Genomic DNA, 27630 nt, shown 5'->3' on the forward strand with positions numbered 1-27630 from the left:
TTTCTGGGCCTAGGCTCAGCGCTTTTATGGGTTATGTTGTTTCCTTCTCTGAACACCCCACAAAATTTACCACCCCCATTTCATAGCTCAGTGAGACCAGGAGCACAGAGGTCGTGCAGATTTGACCTCAGGTCTCCCTCACCACCAGTTTATGCTGTCTCATCCTGGCTCCCCAACCCCTGGGGACCCACAGTCACTGACAGGGTGAGCATCTGAACTGGCAGGGATGGGCGATGTGCCCAGTACCAAACCCAGCCACTCCCGTGTGGCCAGAGAACGGGGCACCCTAGGGAGCTGATGACTCAGGCTCCAGGCTCTCCTGCCCGTCAACTTTGGTCCCGGGGTTGATTAGATAGGGGGCCCCGCTGGACTGGAAGAGGACCCACAGGACAGCCACAGCCCAGGCACATGGCAGGAAGGCCAGGGGGTGGGGAGCTGGCTTTTCTTCAGGCCTGTGAGGCCTCCGCAGGGTTCCTGGGGGCTGGGGAATGCCAGCATCATTGCACATGCATTTATAGAGTACCTTCTGTATACCCGGAGCCTCCTCCTTTCCTGAGGTCTGACTATAACCATTGTGCAGATGGGCCACTCAGGTGACATTGCTCAGGCAACCCAGCCCTAGAAGAGGCCCACTTGAACCAGCCAGCAGGCATATATGAAGCTCCTACTGTATGCCCTGTCCTGTGCAAAGCTTGGAAAGGAAGGAAGCCTCAGGTGTTGTCCTCAAGTTCTCAGGCTAACTGGGAAGTCAGGACTGCCAGAGAAAGATCCAGCGGCAGAGCAGCAGAGCTGGGAATGAGGTGTGGAGGTGTGGAGGGTGTGGATATTTGAAGGTAGAGGAGCCCAGCAGAGCGAGTGGGGGCAGAACCCCAACCAAGTCATTTCTGGGCTGTGTGCTTCTGTTTCCCCATCTGTTAAATGGGTGCACTAAGTCCCCCTCAGAGGATTAAATGAGATAATACATGGAAAGGGCTTACTTAACACGATAGCAGGCACATACTAACAACTAGGTAAGGGCTGGCAACTATTACTATTTTTAAAATCTTCTTGGTATTCTTGTTTTACAGATTCCCAACAGCTTGGTGGGGGCTGGGTGGGGTTAAACTCTGGGAGACTGGGGAGCAGGAGTGTGGGAACAGTTAGTGTCCACCCACCAGAACCTGCCAGCCAAGAAAGAGAATGTTCTCTGCCAAGACAGTGCAGCTCAGTGGGGAAAGGACTCGATGAGCGCAAGTCTGGTCAGTACAATTCCAAAGCAGCTGGCATCCAGGCGTTGGGTCCGAGGGCAGTACCCAGCTCAGTCCAGCCTCCAGAAGGAGCTTTGAGTGGGTGGTTCCTTGAAGGCGATGGAGGGGCACTGGGGGACCCGGGCCAGGGCTACTGCAGGGGCCCCCTCGTCACCCCCGCCAGTGTCGTCGTCACCCCGCCAGGCCAGGGCCAGCTGCAGGTCTAGCTCCTCCAGATCCTCACCCTCCAGGCTTGGGCGCAGCTCCCGGGGGGCATCTTCCTGGTCTGGCTTTGGGCCAAAGGCCCAGTCTGTGGCAAGAGGCTGGTGAGGAGCCTCCCCGGGCCCTGCCCACCCTCCACCCCCTGCACTGAACCCATAGAGGCCCTCAGCCTCCCCAGTCCCCTGTCCACCCTCCTAACCTCCCTGACTGGGAGAGGCCCCAAGACCAACCCCCTCCGGGGCCCAGCACTAGCCCATCAGGCTGATGGTGGGTTGGGGCTCACCAGCCAGGTCATGGGCGAGGTCCTTGATGAGATGCCCGACAATGGCATAGGCCACGGCCACCACCAGGAGTGCGGCCAGCAGCAGGTACAGCGCGTACCTGGGCAGGCGGATGGCGTCCAGCGGCGGCGGGCGGTATTCCTTGTACAGCGGCGGGGCCTGGCTCCAGCTCTCGGCCCCCGCCCCATCCACCAGCCCGGGCATGGCGGCCACTGGAGCAGCAGAGGCCCAGAGGTGACCCGTGCAGCGGAAGTATTAAGGGGCTTTGGGTAAGCAGATCGGGCTTCTCTACGGCCACCATCTGCCTGGATGAATCGCAGCCGTAATCGCCTCCGCCCGGGAGCCCTCCCGGCTCCACGCCAGCCACACCTGCGGGGCCCGCGCACCTCGCCCGGGGCCTTCGCGCGGGCTCTGCCCTCTCCTGGGAAAACCCCTGCCCTCGTGGAGCTGACATTCAAAGTGGGGAAATGGACTGAAAAAAACATAACCTTAGGCTAAATTATGTATTAGATTAAAAAATAAAGAATGGGCCCTGGCCGGTTTGGTTCAGTGGTTAGAGCGTTGGCCTGAGGACTGAAGGGTTCCCTCGGTTGTAGGTTCAATCCTTAGCCCTGGTTGGGGCGCATGGGGGAGGCAACCAGGCGATGTGTCTCTCTCACATGGATGTTTCTCTCTCTCTCCCTCCCCTCCCCTCTTCCACTCTCTCTGAAAAGCAATGGGAAAATATCCTCGGGTGAAGATTAAAAAAAAGAAAAAAATGAAGAGTGGTATTGGGGGTGGGGAGGGGCAGAGACCATGGTCTAAGGGGTTGGTACTGCTTGGAGGGGAGTTAAAGTTTAAAACAGGGTAGCTAATGCCATACTGAGATGACATGTGAACAGAGACCCAGAGGAGGAAGGGAACCAGCCATGGAGGTACCAGGGGGAAAAGTGTTCCAGGCAGAGAGAACAGCCTGTGCAAAGGTCCTGAGGCTGGACTGTGTCTGGTATGTTGGAGGAACAGTAAGGAGGCCCATGTGGCTGGAGCAGAGTGAGCAAGGAGAGGAGGTGAGGGCAGGGAGAGGATGGGGCAGGTTGTGCAGGGATTTGTGGGCCTTGGGGTGGACTTGGGCTTCTCCCCATCCCCAGCGAGGTGGGAGCCCTGGAGGACTGTGGGCAGAGAAGAAACCTGACTCGGGTGCTCAATGGCACCCTCTGTTGGCTGCTGTGGGGAGGACAGACTGTGGCCAATGGAGGCAGAGAGAACTGAGCTGGTCCAGGTTGGCGATGCTGGGGCTGGACCTGGGTGGAGGTAGAAGAGAGGAGGCAAGTGTGCGCACCTGGGGTAGGTTTTAAATTGGTCACACCTGAATGTTTTTAGGCTGAGCACCTAGAATGATAGAGTTTCCACTTCCTGTGGGAGAAGCAACTTCGGAAGTAATATGAGGAAATGTAAGGACATACTGGGTTTGGGGCGTTTCATCAACATCAAACAGAGATGTGGAGGGGCAGTTGGACCTCGAGTGTGGAATTCAGGGGAGCCCCGACTCAGCACAGGTGAGATTAGATTCCCCTACAGACAGTGGAGGGGAAGAGGGGGAGAGGAGGACTGCGGGGTCCCAGAGTTGGGGGAGAGAAGCTGGGCAAATGCAGGGTTCCTGAGGAGTTCCCAGGAAGATGGGGTGCCGGTGACACTGAGATCATAAGAAACGTATATTTGAACTTAGTCCAGGTTCCTGGCACAGCGCTCCTAAAACCCTGTCATTTCCTGAGTGATGAGGGTGAGTCCCTTTGTGCTTCTTAATTCGCCCCTCCCACTATACCTGAGCTGGGCTAATGAGGATGGGGCTGAGGCCCATAAACTAACCATGAGTAAAAGGAAACTCTTATTTTTAAAATTTTTATTGATTTCAGAGAGTGGAAATGAGAGGGATAGATAGAAACATCAATAGTGAGGGAGTCATTGATCGGATGCCTCCTGCACATCCCCTGCTGGGGATCGAGCCTGAAACCCGGGCATGTGCCCTGACCGGGAATCAAACCTCAATCTCCTGGATCATAGGTTGATGCTCAACCACTGAGCAACACCAGCCAGATGAGGGGGAACTTTTAACCCCACCCCGGACCCTGCCTGCACCAACCAGCAGTGCTGAAGTGATGGACCTTCCATAAAAACATGAAATCAAGGAGCTCAGGGGGCTTCCACATTCCAGGAAGGTGGTGCAGGGCACCCCAGTTCCACTGGGACAGAAGCGCCTGTGCTCAGGACCCTTCCAGAACTAGCCCTGTGTGTCCTTTACAATAAATGGGTAAGTAAAGTCTTTTCCTGAGTTCTGTGAACTGTCCTAGCAAATCCTCAAATTTGAGGAGGGGGTTGTGAGAACCCTGATGGATCAAAGGTACAGGAGGACTGGGCTTGGAACCTGTTTAAAGTGGTGGCATTCCTGTACCCTGAAACTGTAGGGTCTGCACTAATTCCGGGTCATTAGTGTCAAGACTAACTTACAGGAGGACAGCAGCTGGTATCCGCAGAGAAATAGAAAACTGCTGTGGAAAATTCACGCACTTGATGCCAGAAGAGTTGTGAGCAGAAAAGAGGCTGTGTTTTGGCCCTGGCTGGTTTGGCTCAGTGGTTAGCATGTCAGCCTGTAAACTGAAAGGCCTCGGGTTCAATTCCCGCCAAGGGCATGTTCCTGGGCTGCAGGCCCAGCCCCCAGCCCTAGTCAGGGCCCTTGAGGAGGCAACCAACCAACGTGCCTCTCTCACATCGACGTTTTTCACTCCTCCCTTCCACTCTCTCTGAAAAGTAATGGAAATCCTCAGGTGAGGATTTAAAAAAAGGGGGGTCATACAGTGGTACCTCAGTTTTCAAATGTTTCCATTGATGAACATTTCGATTTAAAAGGGCCATAAACCCGGAAGGAAATGCTTCGGTTTCGAACACGCCTCGGAAGTCAAACATGCCACACGGCTTCCGCTGAGGGCAAGATCCTGAGGCCCGGCTGTTGGCTGTTGACCCGAGCACCCGCGCAACATGGTGATATTTGGGCTTATTTGGTGACTGTGTGCAATCAATCTGTGCAACCAATTTGTTTTTGTGACTGTGTGCAGTAAATCTGTGTTCATGCCATCTCAGGAGCCCTCTGCCAATCCCCTTGCTATGAGAAATGATAAAAGCTGTAAAGCCAAGAGAATCATTAACAGCAATAGAGGTGAAGAAGGGAATTATTTCCAAACATGAAAGTGGTGTCCGTTTATGTGTTCTGGCAACACAATTTGTATGGCCAAATCTACAATTTGTACCATCTTAAAAAATAAGCCATTAAAGGAGCCAATGTTGCAAGAGGTGTTAAAACACAAGACAAAGAACACAGACAATTGGAGAAGTGGGAAAGTTGCTTTTCATATGGATAAATGAAAAACAGCTGGCCGATGACAGCATTTCTGAGAGCATGATTTGTGAAAAAGCTTATATTTGCATGCTGACCTCATCAAAAACACCCCTGGAACAAGTGCTGAGAGTGATATTTACAAAGCAAGTAGAGTGGTTTGAAAAGTTTAAGTGGCATTCACAGCATGGTGAGACACGGTGAAGCTGCCAGTACCAACAAAGACGCTGACCAATTTGTTTTGGAATTTAAAGGTTAAGTAGAGGCAGAGGGTTTCCTTCCCCAGTAAGTTTTCAACTGTGATGAGATAGGCCTCTTTTATAAGAAAATGCCAGAGGACCTACATAACAAAGGAGGAGAAAGCATTGCCAGGACACAATCCCATGAAACACAGGCTTTTATTTTGTGGGAACACAAGTGGAGGTTTTAAGTTGAAGCCTTTGCTAGTCTACCATTCTGAGACCCCCCAGTGTATTTAAGAAAAACGTCATAAAAAGCAAATTGCACGTGACGTGTAGGGCAAACAGCAAAGTTTGGGTAACCAGGCAATTTTTTATTGAGTCGGTTCATGAAGTGTTTGGGCCAAGTGTAAAAAAATACCTCCAAGACAAAAACCTTCCAATGAAGTGCCGGCTTGTTATGGGTAATGCTCCAGTTCACCCTCCAGGCTTGGAGGGCAAGTTGATGGAAGAGTTCAGTTTTAAAGTTTTTGCGCCCCCAACATGACTCCACTCATCCAGCCCATACACCAGCAGGTCATATCTAATTTTAAGCAGCTTTATACCAAAGCACTGTTCCAAAGGTGCTTTGAGATGACCTTGGACACAGAGCTAACAGAGTTCTGGAAGAATCATTTCAATATCCTACTTTGCTTACATCTCATAGACAAAGCATGGAACAATGAAGTCAGCATAGAAGAAACTGGCCAGAAGCTGTCCCTGAACGTGTATTTGAGGATGTTGAAGAGGACGCTCCTTTTGTTGAGGATATCGTGTCTCTGGGAAAGGCCATGGGCTTGGGAGTGAGTAGTGATGATGTGGCAGTTAGTGGAGCACAAGCCTGGACGTGCCACAGAACTTCAAAGCATTTTGATGGAGCAGCAACAGGTGGCAATTGAGGAACTGTCTTCAGAGGAGGGAAGAGAAAGTGTTTCTATTGCACTGATCAAAGAAATGTGTGCAAAATGGGTTTTTGTTGAAAAATTATCACCCTGATAAAGCTGCTGTACATCATGCCACTAAACTTTCAATGATAATGCTGTCTCACTTTAGACAAATTTTAAAACATCAGAAAAAACAAATGTCACTTGAAAAATTTTTAGTAAGGAAAAGATCCAGTGAGTCTGAACCAGGTGTCAATGGTGTAAAAAAATCAAGGGAAGGAATGGCAGGGGAGGAGTCACCTGCAGTGATTCTGGAAGAGGACCACAGAACACCTGAAGAACAGTCACCTATTGTGATTATTGCAGGGGATCCCCCCATCCAAACAATGACTATCATCACTGCAGATAAGAAAAAATTACATTTTCATTGTGTATCATTTTATGGATCTGTGGTATCATTAGATAGTAAGATTTATGTTAAATTGCTGTTTTAGGGGTTGATTTTAAAGGTCTAGGACGAATTAATCCATTTTGCATTACTTTCTACTTTGCCTCGGTTTTTCAAACGTTTCAGAACTCGGTCTTCCGGAATGGATTACATTAGAAAACAAAGGTACCACTGTAGCTGTGCCCAAGGACCATACCTCTTGGTACCTGTGCCCTCATGGAATCCCCTCCACCTGCATCAGGGTTGTTGTTGACCCATAGAAAGCAGGAGAAATGTGGGGGACTGACTAGACGTTGTGCCAAGGAATGGTGATGAAGCGGGACACAGGCCTGCATTGGTCACATGTTGTCCAGCACAGGGCAGATCGCAGAGCTGAGCTGAGCTCTCCAAATGCCCTGCAGCCCCCCCCACACACACTTAGACGTTCCTTGAGCAGCCAGCTTAAGCCTCACAGCCTCCCAACACACACAGTGATTGCTTGGCAAAAATAATTTAATATTCCACTTAAGCAGTGACCTGGGGCCTGTTACTTGACCCAAGTCCCTAGCCCAGCCCACCCAGGGCCTGGAGTGGGAGTTAGAGGCCCAGACCCTGCCCAGGCCCACTGGGCACAGGTTTCCCCACAGTGCCTTTATCCAGACACCCTCATTCCTGAAGAAGCTGGGCAACCCAGCCTCCCCAGAGCATAGCACCCCGCACCCAGATCCTCCTCCCATGCTGATATTCCACCTGGTGCACTGCACCTGTGCTAGGCCCCTCAGTAGGGGACAATGGAGACCTCAGCCTGCCCCGGGAGTGGGGGGCTCAAGATGCGAAAGCATCTGAGGTCTGCCCAAGTGAACAGGTTTAGGGAGCCAGGGAAGCAAGATCCAAATCACACAATTCTGTTTATATACTGAGTCCTTAGGGGAGAGGGCCAGGCTGGCGGTAGCTCTAAGAGGGGGGCGAGTGCAACTGCTCCAGCCCATCTGCATACTGGAAGGCCGATCCCATCTCATACTCGTACATGTCCAGGGCCACCTCACAGCTCTCCCGCACCACACGCTCGGGGTCGGCCATGTGGGCCCGCAGAGCAGCCAGGCAGGTGGGCTTGGCTATGGCTCCCAGGGCCTCCGCACACTCATGTCGCACCATGGGGCTCTCAGTCCTCTGGGCCAGGGCCGCAGCCAGCTGGGGCACAGCCGCCTCGTGCTGCAGCTGACCCAGAACGTAGCCAATTTCATGGCGAAAGAGGGCGCTGCCACAGCGCAAGCCTGTGGGAGGGAGTAGGGGAGACAGAGAAATCACTGGCTGGGTAGTGACATCAAAGCAGGTGAGGACGGGGGGGGGGGGGGGGGACAAGGAGCTGGGCACCCAAGGGGTAAAGTAATAACAGGAAGAGGTTAAGGACTCTGGAGCCAGGCTGCCGAGGGTCAAATCCTAAGTCTGCTGACTGCCTGTGTAACCTCAAGCACATCTCCTTGCCTTTCTGGGCCTCAGTAACACCCATGGAGAATGGGGGTAATAAGACTGCCCACCCACCTCTGAGGAGTTAATTTGTGTAAAGCCCATGGGGAAGTGCTGCAGGCCAGGCCCAGGGTACACATCCCCTGGAACAAGTTGTTCCATGTCACAGATGTAGGCACTAGACCTCACCCAGGGGCCCTTCCTCACCCTCAGCCAGTGCCAGGGCAGCCTCCTTGCCACCAGCATCTCGCAGGGCAAACATGGCTCGGTATCGGTCAAAGAGTGGCAGGGCTTCATCCAGCAGCGCTTCCCGCAGCCGCCCCACATCATGCTCCTTGGCTGGAGGAGCCGGGTCCACTGAGAGGTAGGGCCCTACTGCTGCTGGCTTCCCACTGCATTGCTGCAGCCACTCCAGTCGACAGACAGCCAACTGGCACGTCTCAGCCACCTGCAGAGAAAGGGGTGGTAGGTGGCCCCTGGGGACATGGCGGTGGGCCTCACAGGCCCCCTTCCCTATCCTCCGGGGTAATTAGGAAGTGATGAGAGAGACAGGGCCAGGGAACAGATCAATGTGGAGGTGACATCAGAACCAAGTGAGAGATGGAGTCAGGTGGAAACGTCCAATGCAAAGACCCTGAGGCAGGACCTGCCGGACCTGTCAGGGAAAAGCTGAGGGGGAGTTAACCACAGAGGTGACCTGACTACAGGTGGTCAGAACAGACTATTTAGGGTGTGTGGGACACAGTGAGGACTTCGGATTTTATCATAAAGGTGATGAGAGACCATGAGAAGGATGGACGGTGGAGGTGCCAGAGAGGTAACGACAGTTCCGCAGTGGCTAAAAGCCTGGGACAGGTGAGCTGAGCAGGGCAGGTTTTGATGGAAATGAAGTGTTCATTTTGCCTCATTTGGCAGCAGCCTGTACTCATCCAGACTACCACCTCTCCCCAGAATCCCTAGCCAAGTAGTCATCATGGCAAACAGACCCAGGGTCTGAGGCTGGTCCAGGCGAGGGCAGGGAGAGGGAGGGCCTGGCCCAGTTACCTCGACAACAGGGTCGGTCGAGTACTGCTTCAGGATATCCAAAACTTCTGGGTCCCCGATGGCCCCCAAGGCCTCCCCTAAGAAGAACCAGGCAGAGAGAGCGCATGTTGATTAGTAGAAAGGATCTGGGCACCTCAAAGCAGCTCACAATAGGCACTCAAAAAACATTTGTCCAGTGAATGAAATGAGTAGATGAAAAAGGGGTTGGCAATCTATAGCCCACCAACTGTTTTTATATGTATAGAATGGTTTTTATAGTTTAAAAAAAAAAAAGTTATTTTTTTAATTCTCACTCGAGGCTGTTTTTCATTGATTCTAGAAAGAGAGGGAGAAAGAAGCATCAATCAGTTGCCTCACACACAAGCCCCAACTGGGGATCGAAACCACAACCTGGGTATGTGCCCTGATAGGAAATCAAACCCATGACCCTTCTGTGCATGGGACAACATTCTAACCACTAAGCCACAACAGCCAGGGCTAAAAAAATTTTTTTTTAATCAAAGGGATAATATTCCATGGCACGTGAAAATTATATGAAATTCAAATCTCAGCACCAATGAAATACTGGCATGTGTCAACACCCATCTGTTGACTGTTTTATGGTGGCTTTTATGCTACAATGGTAGAATTGAGTTGTGGCAACAGCCTGTCTGGCCAGCAGGACTGAAAATACTTACCACCCTTTACAGAGAAGATTTGCTGAGCCCTGGTTTGGATCGTGTATGAGTTGACGCAAGAGGCAGACGGGTGCCCATTCCCTCACCTCGCCACTCACCTGCTTCGTGGCGCACCATGGGCTCCTGGCAGGTGTCCCGCAGCACATCTACCAGCACAGGGATGGCCCGGCGGTCCTGCATCTGACCCAAGCAGTAGGCCAGCTCATGCTTGAGCAGGACAGAGTCATCACTGAAGGCCCGGCTGATCCAGTCAATGGCGTCCAGGCCACCAAGCCCTCTAAGTGTGAAGAGCGCCCGGAACCGGGCTTGCAAGGGCTGCTGGGGGTCCACCAGAGTCTGCCCAATGGCCTCCACCTCCTGCTTGGTCACCATAGCACACGCCTTTTTCCTTCCTTGTCTCCTCTCAGGCACAAGAACCTTACCATGGAAAAGCAAAAGGCCAGGTTAGAGGCATCCTTCTGCTCAATGACATGTCCATTTCATTTAGAACCTGGAGAAGTGGCTTCCTACCTGCTGTCCATTCTGAGTATCTAGGTTGAAAGTCTGGGTCTGGCCCTACCTTCTTAATGCGTAGACCTCCCTAAGTTACTTTCCCTCTCTGGGCCTTTGGCCTATATATCAGCAATGACCTCCAAGGGTCTGCTCTCCACACAGCAGCCAAAGGGACTGTGGAAGTTGGTTCCCAAGATAACTCCCAATGGCCCCCACCTCTTGGTATCAGTGCCCTGTGTGGCACCCTCCCACAATGAATAGGGCTGACCTGTGTAAACAATAGAATATGGAAGATATGGCAGTGTGACTTCTGAGGGTAGGTCATAAGAAACACTGTGTAAATTTGTTACACAGCACAGGTAACTAATAATACAGGAATCCTTTCAGCATATAAATGAACCATGTGACTCTCTTGCAAAATCCTCCTATGGTGCCTCACTACCTCAAACTCCTTGAGAGTCCCAAAGGACCTTATATGACCTGCCCCTGTCCCCTCCCCATCCTCACTTCATCCCTCTCCCCTCGCTCATTTCGTTCCACCGAACAGGCCTCCTCACTGTTCCTCCAACACACCAGGCACAGTCCTGCCCCAGGGCCTTTGATGAGCTGTTCTCTCCCTCAGGAACACTCTTCCCAAAATGCCCCCATGCTCTCTCACTTCCTTGAGTCTCAAATGTTACCTCTTCAGGGAAGTCTTCCCTGATTACAATCTTCAATGTTACTCCTCTATATCTTTTCCCTTGGTCTGCTTTATCTTTTCTTTGAAGCACTTACCACTACTAGATACCATATTGAATATTTATTGGTTTAGCTGATTACGGTCCTTCTGATCCCTCACTATAAGCAGGGATGGAGTTTCTCTCAGTCACTGCTGTATTGTCAGCACACAGAAGGTCCTCAATAAGAACAATAACCCTAACAGTAACAGCAGCTGACATTTACAGAGCATGTGCTATGTGCTAAACACTTCTTCTAAGCCCTTTATAGCTATGAAATAATTTAATTCTCACCACACCAGATGAGACAGGTACCAGGACTGGCATCATTTTACAGGAGAGGAAACAGAAGCACAGAGAGGTTAATGACTTGCTTAGAAACAACATGAAGTTATAAATCCAGGTGGCTGGGTTCCAGAGTCAAGCCCTAAATCAGACGCTGTGTTGACTGGATGAAATAAGATGAAAAGACACAGCTGAGGCTGGAAGGAGGGTTCCCCTCTCAGTCCTCTAGACCAATGAGGACCTGGAGGCTGTGTAATAAACATGACAAGCAAGCTGCAGCATGCCAGCAGCCCTCTGGCTCCCAGCAGCGTCAGCAGGTCCCACCCAGGGTTTAACAAGGGAGGGAGGTACAGCTGCTTGAACACAGGTGACCATCAAAGGAGGCGACTCCTGAAAGAGGGATAATCAGAATCCATAGAAGCCAGGAGTGAGCCACAGCAAGTCAAGGGCAGACAGGACCCAGGACTCCTGATAAATATTTGTCGGATGAATTGAACATTTACTGCCTGCCATGCCTGTTACTAAACACTTTATACACAGTATAAATCTGCCAACATCTGTAAAACGGGCTAAAGGGGCACTGGGACCTCACAGAGTTACTGTGAATGAAGTTACCCTCACAGAGCACCAAGCACAAGCACTGGCACCCAGTGTGCACTTAAAAAACCTGAGCTAGTATTAAACATTTCTGCAAGGAGCCCCACACCCGCCTCTGTGCTCAGGAGGACGAGAGTACACCTACCACCTGGAAGCCCACAGCTCACACCTGGGGCCTATTTCTTAGCGGGAAGGGGGACTAGGGTGTGGGCATGGGGTTGACGGAATCAGCCCCCAACCAAAGCAGAATGTGGAAATCCACTCACCCCTGTGAAGGTCTGAGAGACAGGCAAGATGAATTAGTAAGGCATAGAGGAAGAGGAGACCTGGATCCTCGAAATCCCTTCCCCTCCTAAAGACCTCTCTATACCAAGAATTCTCAACGAAAAGATCTCTCGAGTAAAGAGGCTCCCCCCCTCACCCTTAGGGGTTGCCCCACATGGAACCCCTCAGGACTGCTAGCAGGATCCTTCTCCTTGAAAGACTCCAGGGAACCAGATGCCTGAAGATCTGTCTACCCGGGTCCCTCACAAACTGGTTCTCCCAGGACCCCAAGAAAGAAGTCTTCTGATATGGTACCCCCAACACGCGCTGGGCCCCCAGCAAAGGCATCCCGGGAAACCGGGTCCCTAGAAGACGGGGGGAAGAGCTCGCCGGGACTCAAGGAGTGGCCGCAAACCGCCAGCCAGACTCCCGGAGCCGGGCGCCGCGCCCCCCCAACGAGGCGTCCTCCCCGTGTCCGCCCGCCAGGTCCGGGCTCCGCACCGTGCTCCCAGCCGCGGGTACACCTGAGCTCCAGAGACGCAGAACCCGCACGCCCGGTCCGCTCCCGCCGCCTCCGCCTCCGCCTCAAGGGCCGCGAAGCTTGCCGTGTGCTCTAGGAGCCGCCATGTTGCCGCCACGTGACCTGAACGGACGGCACCAACGCAGCGCCGGAAGGTGGGAGACGGGGCAGCCAAAGGCTCTGTGGCGGAGGAGGCCCGAAGCGCGAGTCGGCGCCGGCACTAGAGCGCACACTCCACACCAGGCGGCGCCTGAGAATAGTATTCTTCAGGGAAGGCGGAGCCCAACGCCCATCCTTTCCCAGGAGCGTGTCTCCGCAGCCTCCCGCGCCAGATATAAGTGGAAAAGGTTTGTGCCCATTCAGCCCCGGGAGCGGGGCGGGGGTGGGGCGAGCGGTGCTTAGCCACGGAGCATGCGCAGGGTCCCGGGGGCGTGGTCAAAGTTCTAGGGCGTGGCCAAGACTGGGGACCGAGGCATTTATTTATTTATTTAAATATTCATTTTTCGATCCTCACCCAAAGACATTTTTTCCATTGCCTTTTTTAAAAAATTTATCTTTATTGTTGAAGGTATTATAGGTATCCCATTTTTTCTCCCATTGACCCCCTCCACCTCGCTCACACCCCCTTCCCCAGGCCTTCACCCCATTATTGTCTGTGTACAGGGTTATGCATATAACTTCTTTGGTTAGTCTCTTCCCACCCACCCCACTCCCGTTCCCTCTTCCCTTTGCGATACAGCCGTCTGTTGCATGCTTCAGTGTCTCTGGGTCTAGTTTGTTTGTCAGATTCTTTTGTTCATTAGCTTCTTCTTAAAGAACACCCTTCAGCATTTCATGTAGTACTGGTTTGGTGGTGATGAACTCCTTTAGCTTTACTTATCTGTGAAGCTCTTTATCTGTCCTTAAGTTCTAAATGATAGCTTTGCTGGGTAGAGTAATCTTGATTGTAGGTTCTTGGTTTTCATTATTTTGAATAGTTCTTGCCACTCCCTTCTGGCCTGCAAAGTTTCTGTTGAGAAACCAGCGGACAGTTGTATGGGTGCGCCCTTGTAGGTAACTAACTGCTTTTCTCTTGCTGCTTTTAAGATTCTCTCTTTGTCTTTAACCTTTGGCATTTTAATTATGATGTGTCTTGGTGTGGGCCTCTTTGCTTTTCAGAGAGAATGGAAGTGGGGGAGACAGAGAGACACTGATTGGGTTTTGGTGGGATTCAAACCCAGGACCTTTCAGTCCTCAGGAGGAAGCTCTAACCACTGAGCAAAACCGCTGGAACTGAGGGATTTAAAAAAGACAATTCATTTACTCTACAGATGCTGAGAACAAGACAACCTGCAGGCTTTACCCTTGAGAAGCCAGGGTCTTGTCATAATCTGGGAAAGACATGCCCTGACTTAGGTGTTAAGAGGATCATTCAGGCCCTGGCCAGGTGGATCTGTTAGTGGAACGTTATCGCTATACCAAAAAAGGTTGTGGATTCTATTCCTGGGTTGTGGATTCTAGGATTCTATCCCGGGTCAGGGCACATAGGGGAAGCAGACGATTGAAGTCTCTCTCCCTCCGTCTCTCTCTCCCTCTCTCTCTCTTCCTCTCTCTAAAGCATATCCTCGAGTGAGGATTTTTTTTAAAAAAGGATCATTCAGGCTGATGTGTGAAAAAAGCAGACAATGGGATTCTGGGTTAATTTTGAAGATGGAGCAAACAGGTTTGCAGGTGGACTGGATATGAAATTTGGGAGAGTCTTATCCTGTCAAGGATAAGTACAAGGATGTTGACTTGAGTAACTGGGGGGTGGGGGGAATGGAGTGGCCACTGATCATTAGCCTCCCCATCCTGTCCATCCACAGTCCTGTCGACTCTACCTCTGAAATAGAGTTTGAATCTAGTCACTAGCCACTTCCCCCATGATGGTCCAAGCCACCACTGGCTGTCACCAGGATACTGTCCACACAAGAAAAAGAGAGTTTTCAGGCAACTATGTCAAATCAGTATGGTGGTTCCTCAAAAAATTAACATAGGTATACACTCAAGAGAAATGAAAGCAGGGACTCAATTGTACACCCATGTTCATAGCAGCATTAGTCACAGTGGCCTCAGGCCCTGTCAACCTCTATTATATTTTTCTGCCTCTATGAATTTGTCACCTCTAGGGACCTCATAAAGTGGAATCGCACAATATTTGTCCTTTTGTGTCTGGCTTATTTCACTGAGCATAATACCCACAAGGTTCATCCACATGGTAACGTTTGTCAGAATGTCCTTCCTTTTTTCAAGGCTGAATAATATTCTATTGTAGTGCATAGACCACATTTTGTTTATCTATTCATCTATTGATAGACATAGGTTGTTCCCACCTTTTGGCTATTGTATATCATGCTTCAGTGTACATGGCTGTGCAAGTACCTAGGAGTGGAATTATTGGGTCATATGGTAACTCTATGTTTAACTTTTTGAGAAACTGCCAACTTTTCCACAGCAGCTACACCCTTTTACATTCCTACCAACGGTGCACAAAGGTTCCAATTTGTCCACATTCTCACCAACACTTATTTTCCAATTTTTTATAGCCATCCTAATAAGTGTGGTATATTTTGAGATGCATAAAAATTGATATATTTATGGATAGGTATATAATAGAGCAGATATAGAAAATGGCAATTGGAGAAAGTGGACTGTGGGCATATGACAATTCACTGTAAAATTCTTTCAACTTTTCTATGCACTTGAAAGTTTTCATAATAAACTGTTAGAAAAATTGGTGATGGGGAAGGAAGGCTACTTCTATTCTTAGTGTTCGAAGATTTCAAACTTAAATATTTGAAATGTTTTAACTTTTAAATTTCTGTTTTTGGATATGTCTTTATTGATTTGAGAGAGAGGAAAGGAGAGGGAGAGAGAGAAATAGAAACGTCAGTGATGAGAGAGTCATTGATCAGCTGCCTCCTGCACGCCCCCTGCTGGGGATCAAGCCTGCAACCCCCGGCATGTGCCCTGACCAGGAATCGAACCTCCATCTCCTGGATCCTAGGTCAATGCTCAACTGCTGAGCCATGCTGGCCAGGCCTGTTTTAACTTTTAAATGCAAAACCTTTGAGTCTGCAAATCCATTTTGACGAATTTATGACAGCAGTGTGTGTGTTTTTTGATTTTTAGTATATGTGCTGCCAAAGCCAGCACTACAGCAGTGTTTTTTAAAAATGAAAATGGCTCTTCACTTCTTGCCACTTGCTGTGAGTGCCTCTTGGGGGGTACATGGAGAATAGCAGGGTAACCTGAGATGCCAGCCACAGGCTCTCTGTGTGCCTCCCAGCCATGCCTCGCAAAATTGAAGAAATCAGGGACTTCCTGCTCACAGCCAGGCAAATGGATACCAGATCTGCCAAGACCAAGAAAAATAATGTGAAGTTTAAAGTCTGATGCAGTAGATACCTTTATATCTTGATCAACACAAAGAGAAGGCAGAGAAACTGAAGCAGTCCCTGCCTACAGGTTTGGCAGTGAAGGAGCTGAAATGAAACAGAGAAATCTGAACTGTATTAAAATGTTAAAAATTTTTAAAAATTAAAAAAATGAACTGTAACATCATTGCATTATTTTAAATGGGGGGGGGGGAGGAAAAACACTAACAGCCCCTCCTCTGCCTCCTCGGGGTCCGGGCAGGCCCCATCATCACTTACCTGAGGGGTGCCAGTCCCCTCTGCCCTGGATCCTGGGCTCCCACCCTCTTTTCCTGCAGCCTGTGCTCTCCGAAGCAGCCACCGCAGGGCGCCTGTGAGCACCCAACTCAGGTCCCATCTCTGCTGTGCTCACAACCCTTCACGGCTCCTACCTCCTTTGAGGTAAAAGCCCAAGTCCTCTCAGATGCCCCTAGCCCCTGCATGACCTGCGCCCCTCCCTGCTCTCATCTCCTCCCTCTCTCCCCCTCGTTCCCTCTGCTCCAGCCACATGAACCTCCTGCTGCTCCTCCTTCGCACATGCTGTTCACTCCACCTGAAACATTTTTTCCTCCAAATATCTCTGTTCACTCCTTCCCTGAAACGCTTGCTTCTTTACTCAAATGTTACCTCCTCAATGAAGCCTTCCCTGAGCACTTTAACTTAAATCATAACTGGACCCCTAGCATTCCTTTGTCTAGTTCCCTGCTTAATTTTCCTTCATAGCATCTGTATTTTACTGTATGCCTTTCTAGTTATTTTCATTACTGTCTTCCCCACTAGAATATAATTACCATGAGAGCAGGGATTTTTGTCTGCTTTGTTCTCCATGATATGATACAGTCTGACTGGAAAATAAAAATAGAGCCCTGATTTGTAGTGTTTGCCAGCACCTGTGGTGAAAATTGTCCCACCATGGTCCACTCATTAATTCCAAACAGTGACTCTTGGAAGTCAATACACACGGGCTCCAGCACATCACTAAGTGGGCCCCCAGCAACTATTACACACCTGGCACATAGTATGTGCTGAATAAACATTTGAGGAAGGAATAAATGAATCATTCATCAATAGGGGGACTAATTAAATAGCCCTGGCCCGTGTGGCTGAGTTGGTTGGGAGTTGTCCCATGGGTCAAAAGGTTGCTGGTTCTATTCGGGTCAGGGCACATGCCTGGGTTGCAGGCGCCATCCCTGGTAGGGGGCATGCGGGAGGCAGATGGTCGATGTTTCTCTCTCTCTCCCCCCCTCCCTTCCCCTGACTCTAAAGGGTCGTGGGTTTGGTTCCCAGTCAAGGGCACATACCCTGGTTGCAGGTTTGATCTCCTGCCCCAGTTGGGGGGGGGAGGCAACCAGTTGATGTGTCTCTCTCACATCGATGTTTCTCTCTGTCCCTCTCTCCCTCCCTTCCACTCTCTCTAAAAACCAATGGAAAAAATATCCTCAGGTGAGGATTAACAACAACAAAATAATGGATCAGCCCTGGCCAGGTAGCTCAGTTGTTCAGTTAGTTAGAGCATCATCCAGATACTCCAAGGCTGAGGGTTTGATCCCCGGTCAGGGGCATGCAGGAATCAACCAGTGAATGCATAAATAGGTAGAACAACAAACTGATGTTTCTCTCTGCCTGTCTCTCTCTCCTTTCCTGTCTCTCTCAAATCAATCAAGAAAAATTTCAGTAAATAATGGGTTAAATATGCCATTCTTAGTAACAAAGTCTGATAGGCCAGCTACAGGTTTAAGATGTTCAGTCATTCATATCACAAATGAAGCTGACATTCCAATGATTATTATATCGTCTTTCTGTGCATTCTAAAGCTGACCCTAGATAACTGGCTTTGCAGCCGACCTTGCTGGCTTGCAAGTACACCATCTCGATAACGTTTTGTGGCTCAGGCTAATGTTTACACTTATTTTGATTCTGGAAGACTACAGGGCAATAGGCCAGGAGTGGTCAGCCCCAAGTCTACCCTGGGGGAAGGAGATAGGCCCGGGGGTGCAGGAAGCAGATATGGAAGCCACACCCAAAAGCAAGGTCTATGTCTGTCAGGGAACTTGGAACCTTGGGCCTGCAGACCTGTGAGAACCTGATAGCAGGAAAGAAACCTGCACCTTCCCACACCTTCTGTTCTAGGCCTTCTCTACACTTGAGCAAAGCTCTGGAAGCCAGGAATCCAAACTCAGGGTGACAGCAGGGCCGTACTCCCTCTGAAGGTACCAGAGAAGGGTGCTTCCTGTCTCTTCCAGCCTTTGGTGATGGCCACCAGTCCTTGGCTTGTAGATACCTCACTCTAGCCTCTTCCTCGTTTTCCGGTGGCTGTGTCTTTGTGTCTGTGTCCAACTTTCCCTCTTCCTATAAGAACATCAGTAACTGGATTGGGGGTTCACCCTACTCCAGTATGACCTCACCTTAACTTGATTCCATCTGTGAAGACCCAGTTTCCAAATAAGGTCCCATTTCCAGGTACCAGGGGTCAGAATGTGGACATATCATTTTGAGGGACACAGTTGAACCCACCACACTTAATTATAGTTCTGATTTCAGTGTGGGCATCCAACCTGGCCTCTTGCCCCAACCCAGGTGGAGTGAGAGACTTTCTCTGGACTCTGGTCCCCTCTTTTCTCTCTGTATCCAGTGCAGAGCCCAGGAACAATTTACTGAATGTTTACTGGGCTCTGTCACCCCTCTGGACTTCTAGTTTGTCAAAATGTGAACCTCTGCTAAAAAAGGGTGAAATAAATAAGAATCACACAATGCTATTCACAAGCAGGATCAGAGAGAGGACACAATTTTCAGCAGTGTGGAGCGGGGGGGATGAGCACAAAATTGAAAATTGCCCCAAAAAACTCAGTAAATTAGATCAGTAATATCTTAATGCAATTTTTTATCTTTTTAAAATTGACATCACCCTGGCCATTGTGCTCAGTAGTTAGAGCGTCAGCCTGCACACTGAAGGATCGCAAGTTCAATTTCCAGTCAAGGGCAAGTACCCGGGTTGCAGGTTCAATCCCCAGCCCCAGTTGGGGCACATGCAAGGGGCAACCAATCAATATATCTCTCTCACATTGCTCTCTCACATTGCTCTCTCTCTCCCTCTCTCTCCTTCCCTCCCTCCCTCCCCTCTCCCTCCTCCCTTCCACTTTCTAAAACTCAATGGAAAAAATATCCTCAAGTGAGGATTAACAAAAGAAAATTTTTGACATTTGTACTGAGATCATTGTAGGTTCACATACAGCTATAAGAACTAATACGGAAAATGCGGTGTACCCTTCACCCAGTTTTCCCCAATGCTAACTGGTACAAAACACAAGCAAAACATTAGTATAATATCATGACCAGGATATTGACATTGACACAATACACCAATCTTATTCAGATTTCTCCATTTTTCCTTATACCCATTATATGTGTGTATTAAGTTCTACACAACTCTGTTACTGTGTAGGTGTGTGTGTCTACACCACAGTGATAATATAAAAACCGTGCCAACACCAAAAATGTGGCAGGCTGAATAATGACCCCCCAAAGGACATCCATGCCCGCATCCCCAGAACCTGTGAATATATTGTTCTATGTGGCATAAAAGGGATTAAATCAAGGACCCTAAAATGGGGATGGGATGATCCTGGATTACCCAGAGGCCCAGTGGCATTGCAGGGTCCTCAGAAGAAGGAAGCAGGAGGGTCAGGGTCAGAGCTGGCTGTGAGGATGGAGGGAAGGGCCAGGAGCCAGGGATGCCATGCCTCTAGAAGCTGGAAAAGCCTGGAAACAGTTCTCCCTGGACACTCCAGAAAGGCCAGCCCTAACCACACCTGGGTTTAGCCTTGGGAGACCCTTCTCGAACTCCTGCCTTACAGAAGGTAAAATAATAAATTTGTGTCATTTGAAGCTACTAGGTTTATGGTTGTTATAGCAGCAGTCAGAAGCCAATGCACAATGATCTCCTGTGTTGTCCTTCTATAACAGATCCCTCCAGCAATAATTTAAAAAATAAAAATTAATGCAAAAAGAAATCCATACTTTTACATAAAGACAGGATCCACCTTGACCTGTGCATAACTCCCATCCCAGCCCTGTCTAATGCTGTCTTTATTGGGTATAAAACAACCAAGTCAGGTGGCAGCAGTGGAATTCTGATTCAGATAAAATTTGCTCACTTTCCTTCACCCCCTGGATGTGCACCCAGTTTTGTCTGAAACGGAAAGGAGAAGTATTGTGGATGTGGACACTTTTTCATCATCATCAGAATTTTTTAAAAGGTGCAATGCATCTGAATCATTTTGTTTCGTTCTACATGTCACATGTTAGCTGGAATGTTGATAATCTGGGTTTGGTGCGAGGAGCAGTAAATATTAGACACATGTTTATTGAATCTGGTACTGGGCTTGAGGAAAGAGATAAATCGGCCCTCGTCTGGAAGGGCAGATAGTCAAGAAGTTTCTTCATTTGACATTTATTGCTCTCCTCTGTGCCTGGCACTGTCCTGGACCTTGTTTTTTTACATATATGTCTTTATTGATTTCAGAGAGAGGAAGGGAGAGGGAGAGAGAGAAACATCAATGATGAGAGTCATTGATCGGCTGCCTCCTGCATGCCCCTGACTGGGGATCGAGCCCGCAACCTGGACATGTGCCCTGACCGAGAATCGAACCACGATCTCCTGGATCCTAGGTCGATGCTCAACCGCTGAGCTACGCCCGGCTGGGCCTGTACCTTCTTTGTCCAAAAGAATTTTCTGTGATCTACACATTCTATATCAGCACCATCCAATGTGGTAGCTATTGGCTAACTGTGGCTACAGAGCATTTAAAATGTAGCCACTACAGAGTTGAATCTTTAACTTAAAAAAATTGTTTTAAATTTTATTTATTGATTTTCAGAGAGAGAGAGAGGAAGGGAGAGAGAAGGAGAGAAACATCAATTTGTTGCTCCACTTATTTATGCATTCACTGGTTGCTTCTTGTATATGCCCTAACTGGGGATTGAACCCACAACTTTGACATATTGGGACAGTGCTCTAACCAACTGAGCTACCCTGCCAGGGCCTAAAATTTTAAGTAATTTAAATGGAAATGAAAAAATATAATATTTGATTCAGTTATTGGAAAACTCTTAAGCATTCTTAAAACACCCGGAGTCTATGAAATTTTATAAAACATAAATAGAGATCAAGTATTCCCAGTGCAAATTAGCACCCAAATGGAGATAAGCTGAAAAGATACAATACACACTGGGTTTTAAGACCTAGTATGAGAAAAGTAACAGAATATCTTATTGATAATTGTTGATTTTGATTTCATGTTGAAATGTAAATACTGTTTGACATACCAAGTTGATAAAATATATTATTAAATTAATGACACTGGTTTCTTTTTACTTTTTAAACATGGCTACTAGAAATTTTTAAATTATTTATGTGCCTCATGTTATATTCCTATCGGATGGCACTACTCTAAATCCTACAGTGGCTGCAGAGTTCACTGAAATGAAATAAACAGGTACTTACATTATATAACTTCATACCGAATGAACAGCAGTAGTGTGCCACAGTATGCTGTTTTCTTTCCAGTCTTCGTGCAGATGCCATCGCTGCAGCAAGGCCGTCCCTGGTCACTGTGTCTGAGACCGTGACCCTTCACTTCTACTCTCCTGGTTTTGTTATTCTCCATAATTCAGTTCCAGGCAGTCAAGGGATTTTTTTTTTACAACAACTTCATTGAAATAATAATTCACATACTGTAAAATTCACTCATTTAAAGTGTATCATTCAGTGGAGTTTAGCATATTCAGGTTGTGCAACCATCACCACATCCATTTTAGAACATTTTCATCACCCCAATAAGAAAGTCCCTAGAAGGCCCCCATCAACCACAAATCCGCTTCCTGACCCAGAACAGGATTTGCCTGTTCTGGACATTTCACAGAAATGGCATCACACACTCTGTGGCCTTTTGTGTCCAGCTTCTCTCACTGAGGATCGTGGTTTCAAGGCTCATCCATACTGTGGCACGTGTCAGTGCTTCCCTCCTTTTCACTGCCAAACACTGTGCCATGCTATGAATATACCACATTCTGTTTAGTCATCCCCTTCGTTCATTCGCTAATGGCTCGTTTGCAGTTTCTGGCCATTATGTATAATGCTGCTATGAACATTCATGTAAAAATATTTCTGTGAACACATGTTCTTTATTTATTTATTTTTTTAATATTGATTTCAGAGAGAGGAAGGGAGAGGGAGAGAGACAGAAACATCAATGAGGAGTCATTGATCAGCTGCTTCTTGCATGCCCCCTACTGGGGTTTGAGCCCAAAACCTGGGCATGGGCCCTAATCAGGAATCGAACCTCGACCTCCTGGATCATAGGTCAATGGTCATCCTCTGAGCCACGCTGCTGGGCTCAACACATGTTCTTTAATTCTCTTGGTTATATACCTTAGAAGTGAAATTGATGGGTCATATGGTCACTCTATGCTTAAGTTTTTGAAGAACCATGCCAGGCTGTTTTCCACAGTGGGTGCAGCATTTCCCATTCCCACCAGCAATATGTTTAGGGTTCCAGTTGCTCTACATCTTCGCCAACACTTATTGTATTCTGGGTGTGGGGGTCCTTCTGTTTTTTTAACATTGCCCTCCTAGTATGCTTGAATTGGTATTGTACTGCGGTATTGATTTGCATTTCCCTAATGACTAATGATGGTGAGCATATTTTCATGTGCTTATGGGCCATTCATTTATTTTCTTTGGAGAATTGTCTGTTGGGATCTTTTGCCCATTTTTGGAGCAGAGATTTTTTTCTGTTGTTCCCTGCTTGGCGGGCCTGGAGGAGCACTCAGTAGGAGCAGTAAGTGTTGAATGAATGAATGAATGAATGTCCGCAAGCAGTGGGGTTTGCATGTCCCGCACATACACCTGTCATTGGGTCCCATCCCCTGGTGTGACTACTTCAGTGCTGTGCGGGTCTGGCTTCTTTCCATCCTATGGCCCGTCTGCCCTTGGGCTCCTCTTTCTGAGACCATCCTCTACTGAGGATTTTCCCATATTCCAGGGAGCGACCTCCGCCCCTCCCCAGACCCACTTCCGCTCGCGGTTGCCCTTGGCAACGCGTGGAGCTGGGCTTCCTGTATGGATTCGAATCGTAGGCGACGTCACGTCCTCCCGAGATGCCCAACGCGCGCAGGCGCAGCCCGTGAAGTGGGCGTGGCCCGGGGGCGCGGAGGCGTGGTGGCGCGTGGCAGCGGCATATAGCGCGCCGGCGCGGGGGGGGGGGGGGTGGTGGCCGGCCGCGGGAGCGCGCGGGAGGCCGCCGAGCAGCGATCGCCGCCATATTAAGGAGCGCGGAGCTGCGAATCCCTTCTGTGGCGGCCGCAGCCGGACCGGGCGGGGCTGCGGACAGCGGAGGCGGTGCGGCTCTGCTCCGCTCGGCGCGGCGCAGCGCCGGGAGAGGCGGGGCCGACGGACCCAGCCGGTGACGGGAGCGAGCCAGGTGAGGTGGCCGGAATCTGTGGACCCGCCCCCCGGGCCCGAGCCGCGACCCCCGAGCCGGGCCTGGCGGCGGCGCGGACCAACCCAAAGCCCCCTGGAATCGAGCTGACGGGCTGTGCTGCAACCCCCAAGCTAGGGCCCTCCAGGAGGCGGCCGGACCCCCGAACACCCTCCCCCGCAAGCCGAGCTAGGCCCAGGGTGATCTCAGCATCCCACTACTTTCTTAACTCGCAAATCCGAGCCTCACCCCTAAACCCGGCCCTGAGTGACCTTGTCCCCAACCCAGATTACCTTCAGCCGTCGACCTCTCCTGGCAGTAATCAACCGCAACCCTTTTATAAACATGGGGCCGAGCTCTGTCCCCCAAAGCAAAAAACAAGGGAACCTCCCCATACCACCCCCAGAACAGCGGGCCCAGCCTCTAATCTGCACTTTTCATCTCTGGCTTGTCAAACCCAGGTCTTCCAAGTTCGGACCATCCCAGCTCGGGCCCTTTCCAAATTTAAACAGCCCCCCATAGCTGTTGTGACTCACTCAGGCTCGAACTAGCCCCCCGCCCCAATAAAATTCGTCTGAGCTCTGTGTACTCTGAATCAAGTAGGCTGAGGTGTGGAGACTCAGTCTGGGCGCCCCATTGTATTCACCGCACCCCTCTCCACTCCTGACACATAGAAGCTCTTAGGCAAGGCGGTTTGAATGCATAAATACACCCCCCACTCCCAGACTCTCTGCTTTCTAATCCTCCACCCTCCCAGCTTGACCCATCCCAGCCACCCAGGATCCAGCTCTCCCATTTTGGCGTTGACCCCACCAAAATCTGAGGTGGCCTGTCTATGCCCAGCTACTCTGAGCTCCAGGATGGGTCCCTCTCTTCTGCAAGCACAAGACACCCACCACCCTAGACACCCCCACCCGTCTAAGTGTGGAACACCCTCTTCAGCCAGAGCTGTTTTCTCCCACTAAAAACTGTGCCCCCCACTCCTGCATTGGTCCTGCACGGTCTAGACCTTGCCCCCAACCCAATGCCTGAGATCCACCATTGTGCAGATGTCCAGTCTAAACCTGTTTTTCCCTGTTCTATTCTCCCCCAAAATCATCCCCTTGTTCAGGGTGCCTCTCAGGCTAGGAACTAGATCCCCTTACCCCAGTCCATCAAGTGATGTCCTTATGCCTCTCACTGGTGAGGCTGTACTCACCACCACCCCCATCTTAACATAGTTTTGTTTTCAATTATAGTTGACATTCAATATTATACTAGTTTTAGGTATACAACATAGTGATAAGACATTTATATACCTTATGATGTCTCCCAAATCTGGCCCTGTGTGGCCTCCACATCCTGAACCCCCTGCAACCCATGACTTCCCCCTCCCTCCCACACACCCTCCACAATCCTTTTGTAAATAGCAGGCATAGCTTTGCTCCCCAAAAGCAGCCCCTTCTACTTCAGCCCCAGAACAGCAGACCCACGCCCAAACCTGTGCTTTAGGAACTAGCCAAATCTGGTACCCATCTGGCACCAATCATAGTTACTACAATATTATTGACTATATTCCCTGTGCTGTATGTTACATCCCTGTGACTGTTTTTATAACTGGCAATTTGTAGTTCATAATCCCTTCACCTTTTTTTTTTAACCACACTTTAAATGAGGACTATTCACCTAAAGAAAAACCATCCACCCAGAGCATACATAGCCAACCCCCTGGAGTGGAGACAGGTGGGAGGGACTTTGAAAAGAAGGAGGTTGGGTGGTCTCCCCTGGAGTTGGGAGCAAGATTTGCATACTGGGAGCTGGTGAGATCCTCTGGGGGCAGTCCCCAGAGTGATACATTGTCTCCTAGTTTGTTTATTGGACAGAGCTTCTCCTGGACCATCATGGCCTTTGATGTTGACGGCCCCTTCTGTTTTGGCAGTAGTGTACTGGCATTTCCTTCTGGACTGAGAGTGGAAGCAGGTGTGCTGGCCACTACCTTCTTTGTGTAACAAGTGAGGTTGGATTGCTCTGGGAGAGTTTTGTTAAGGATTTGGGCCGGCTCCCTCCAAAAACCAGGGTTCTAGTCCTTGGACAGTTCTTGGGTCAAAAAGGACAAGTGGTTTGCTGAGGTGGGGGCAGTGTCTCAGGTGTCTGTGCTGGCCAGCTCTCCCCCTCAACACCTTCCTCTCGAACCCATGTCCTGGCTGCTGGTGGTGGCTGTTTGGGGCTGGGGGAGGAGTAGCTGGAAGCAAACAGGAAAACCTAATGAGGCTTCAGAAGTAGCTCTGCATTGATTTCACACTGGCTCCTCTGTTTCAGCAGAAATCGCCCACCAGTGCTATTTATTGGAATCTCTGGCCAGGCAGGTTTTGTACACTTGAGACTCCTGAGTTTGAGGAGGTCTAAAGTCCACTCAGGGACTCCTGGTTGGTGTTGAGATCAAGGGACTTGGTCTTTTAGGAACCAGCCAAATTGCAGTTCCTCTGTAGTTTTTCTCTTCGAGAGCAAAAGTTCTCAACTGGGGACATCTGTGGTTGTCACATTGGGGTCTCCTGGCATTGAGTCGGTGGGATCCAGGGATGCTGCCCAACACCCCATAGTGCCCAGGAGAGCCCCTCACAGTGAATGACCTGGCCCCAGTGTCAGCAGTGCTGAGGGGAGAGACCCTAGACCAGATTTTAGACTGAGCCCTGGGAAGGCAGGGCCTTTGTCTCCAGAGCCTGCATAGAGGCTGGAGCTGGAGCACGATGACTTGAGTGGGTGCTGAGAACCAGGCCCATTTTGGGGTTGGTACAGGGAGTCAGCAGAAAGGAGTGTTTGGCGGCCCTTTTTCTGCCCTGAGAGCTTGTGGTCTGTTTTCTGTCCTATCACAGGCCAGTGGTCACCACCCTGCCCACCCCTCATTCGACCTCCCTGAGAGTTTGGCCACTGCGAGGGCCTGCCCATACATGTAGATAGGAGCTGGGCAAGTCCCAAAGCTCCTCCCTACAATGCACAGACATCTGTTGAGCACTGAGACCAAAGCTCCCCCTTCCTTATGTGGCACTCTTTCCAGGATGTTTGTTGCCCTTGATTGCCATACATCCTTGTGTTTTTGGCAAGTGCCTACTTTCTCCTGCCTCAGTTTCCTCATGTGTGAATGGAGTGACAGAACACACTGTGCATTGTTTTACTTAACCATTCAACCGTTATACATAATAAGTGATCCCTCTCCCCAAATAAAGTAGAATGTAGAATCCACTCTCTTGGCTTCCTGTGCATTATATCTGTCCTTCTCCTTCCTTCACTGGCTCTCCTTTTTATTATCTTATTCATTTTTGTTGTAACAGCTTTATTCAGATATAATTCTAATGCCATACAATCCACCTATTTCAAGCGTACAATTGGTGGTTTTCAGTATGTTCACAAGTTTGTGCGTCTATCACTTCTATTTAGTTCCAGAACATTTTCATCAGCCCAAAAAGGAACCCCTTCCCCTCTCCCCAGCCTCTGACAACCACAGATCCATTTTCTGTCTCTGGATTTGCCTGTTCTGGACATTTCACATAAATGGAATCACACACTGTGTGGCCTTTTGTGTCTGGTTTCTCATACTGAACATTATGTTTTCAGGGTTGTAATGTGTCAGTGCTTTATTCCTTTTCATGGCTTAATAATATTCCATATGGATGTGGCACATTTTGTTTGTCCACCACCAGTTAGTGGCACTTGAGCTGTTTCCACCTTTTGCTTTTTGTGAATAGAGTTGCTATGAGCAGTTAGGATCAGATTCTTGTGTGTTGGCCCTTGTTAATCTGGACTCAGATGCCTCTTTGCTCCTGTGTACATGCTTCTTGATGGCCTTTCACCCTTAACTTCCTGTCCTTGTTTGCTGCTGGCACCAAAAACTGACTCCTGAACTCCAGGCCCACGTAGCCAGTGTCTCTGTCCATCTCTCCTGTGCACCTCTGGTTGAGTGTCCAGAAGATGTCACTCTTTCTTCAAACCTGCCCCTCCCCCCTCCTGCCTATCCTCTCCCTTACAACCCCAGCATCACATGGGTCCCCTCCTCT

General features: G+C 49.5%; 3 protein-coding genes and 1 pseudogene across 6 annotated transcripts in view; 2 read left to right on the forward strand and 2 right to left on the reverse strand.

The window, feature by feature from the left end:
* Positions 1 to 1297: 1297 nt before the first annotated feature.
* On the reverse strand, positions 1298 to 3243 carry SMIM44 (small integral membrane protein 44). The gene is made up of 3 exons (XM_087815998.1): positions 3073 to 3243; positions 1732 to 1941; positions 1298 to 1536 (listed from the first exon to the last, which is right to left on the reverse strand). Exons 2-3 carry the CDS (start codon positions 1931 to 1933, stop codon positions 1298 to 1300), a joined length of 441 nt encoding a protein of 146 aa, XP_087672124.1. The 5' UTR covers positions 1934 to 1941; positions 3073 to 3243.
* A 2368-nt stretch (positions 3244 to 5611) lies between these two features.
* Positions 5612 to 13049, reverse strand: DOHH (deoxyhypusine hydroxylase). 2 transcript variants are annotated; one of them, XM_016197826.2, is made up of 5 exons: positions 12669 to 13049; positions 9912 to 10230; positions 9137 to 9213; positions 8300 to 8540; positions 5612 to 7899 (listed from the first exon to the last, which is right to left on the reverse strand). In XM_016197826.2, the coding sequence occupies exons 2-5, from the start codon at positions 10183 to 10185 to the stop codon at positions 7580 to 7582; spliced, it is 912 nt and encodes a 303-aa protein (XP_016053312.1). In that variant the 5' UTR covers positions 10186 to 10230; positions 12669 to 13049; the 3' UTR covers positions 5612 to 7579. The 2 variants fall into 2 exon arrangements, with proteins under 2 accessions (XP_016053312.1, XP_016053311.1); XM_016197825.2 differs by lacking the exon at positions 12669 to 13049 and adding an exon at positions 11316 to 12638.
* The window catches only part of FZR1 (fizzy and cell division cycle 20 related 1), a 35688-nt gene continuing 21070 nt past the window's right edge, over positions 13013 to 27630 (forward strand). For 2 of the 3 annotated variants that reach the window (XM_087816638.1, XM_087816639.1), the window contains exon 1: positions 23496 to 23602. The gene's annotated coding sequence lies outside the window, so the exon portion shown is untranslated. Of the gene's footprint in view, positions 13035 to 23495; positions 23603 to 27630 lie in introns of those variants that run through there. The other variant, XM_016197822.2, reaches the window with a different exon arrangement.
* On the forward strand, positions 15688 to 16326 carry LOC107525627 (large ribosomal subunit protein eL38 pseudogene; annotated as a pseudogene).

This window comes from Miniopterus natalensis, chromosome 4 (genome assembly GCF_054644295.1).
Source record: "Miniopterus natalensis isolate mMinNat1 chromosome 4, mMinNat1.hap1, whole genome shotgun sequence".
In the NCBI taxonomy this organism is placed as follows: Eukaryota; Metazoa; Chordata; class Mammalia; order Chiroptera; family Miniopteridae; genus Miniopterus; species Miniopterus natalensis.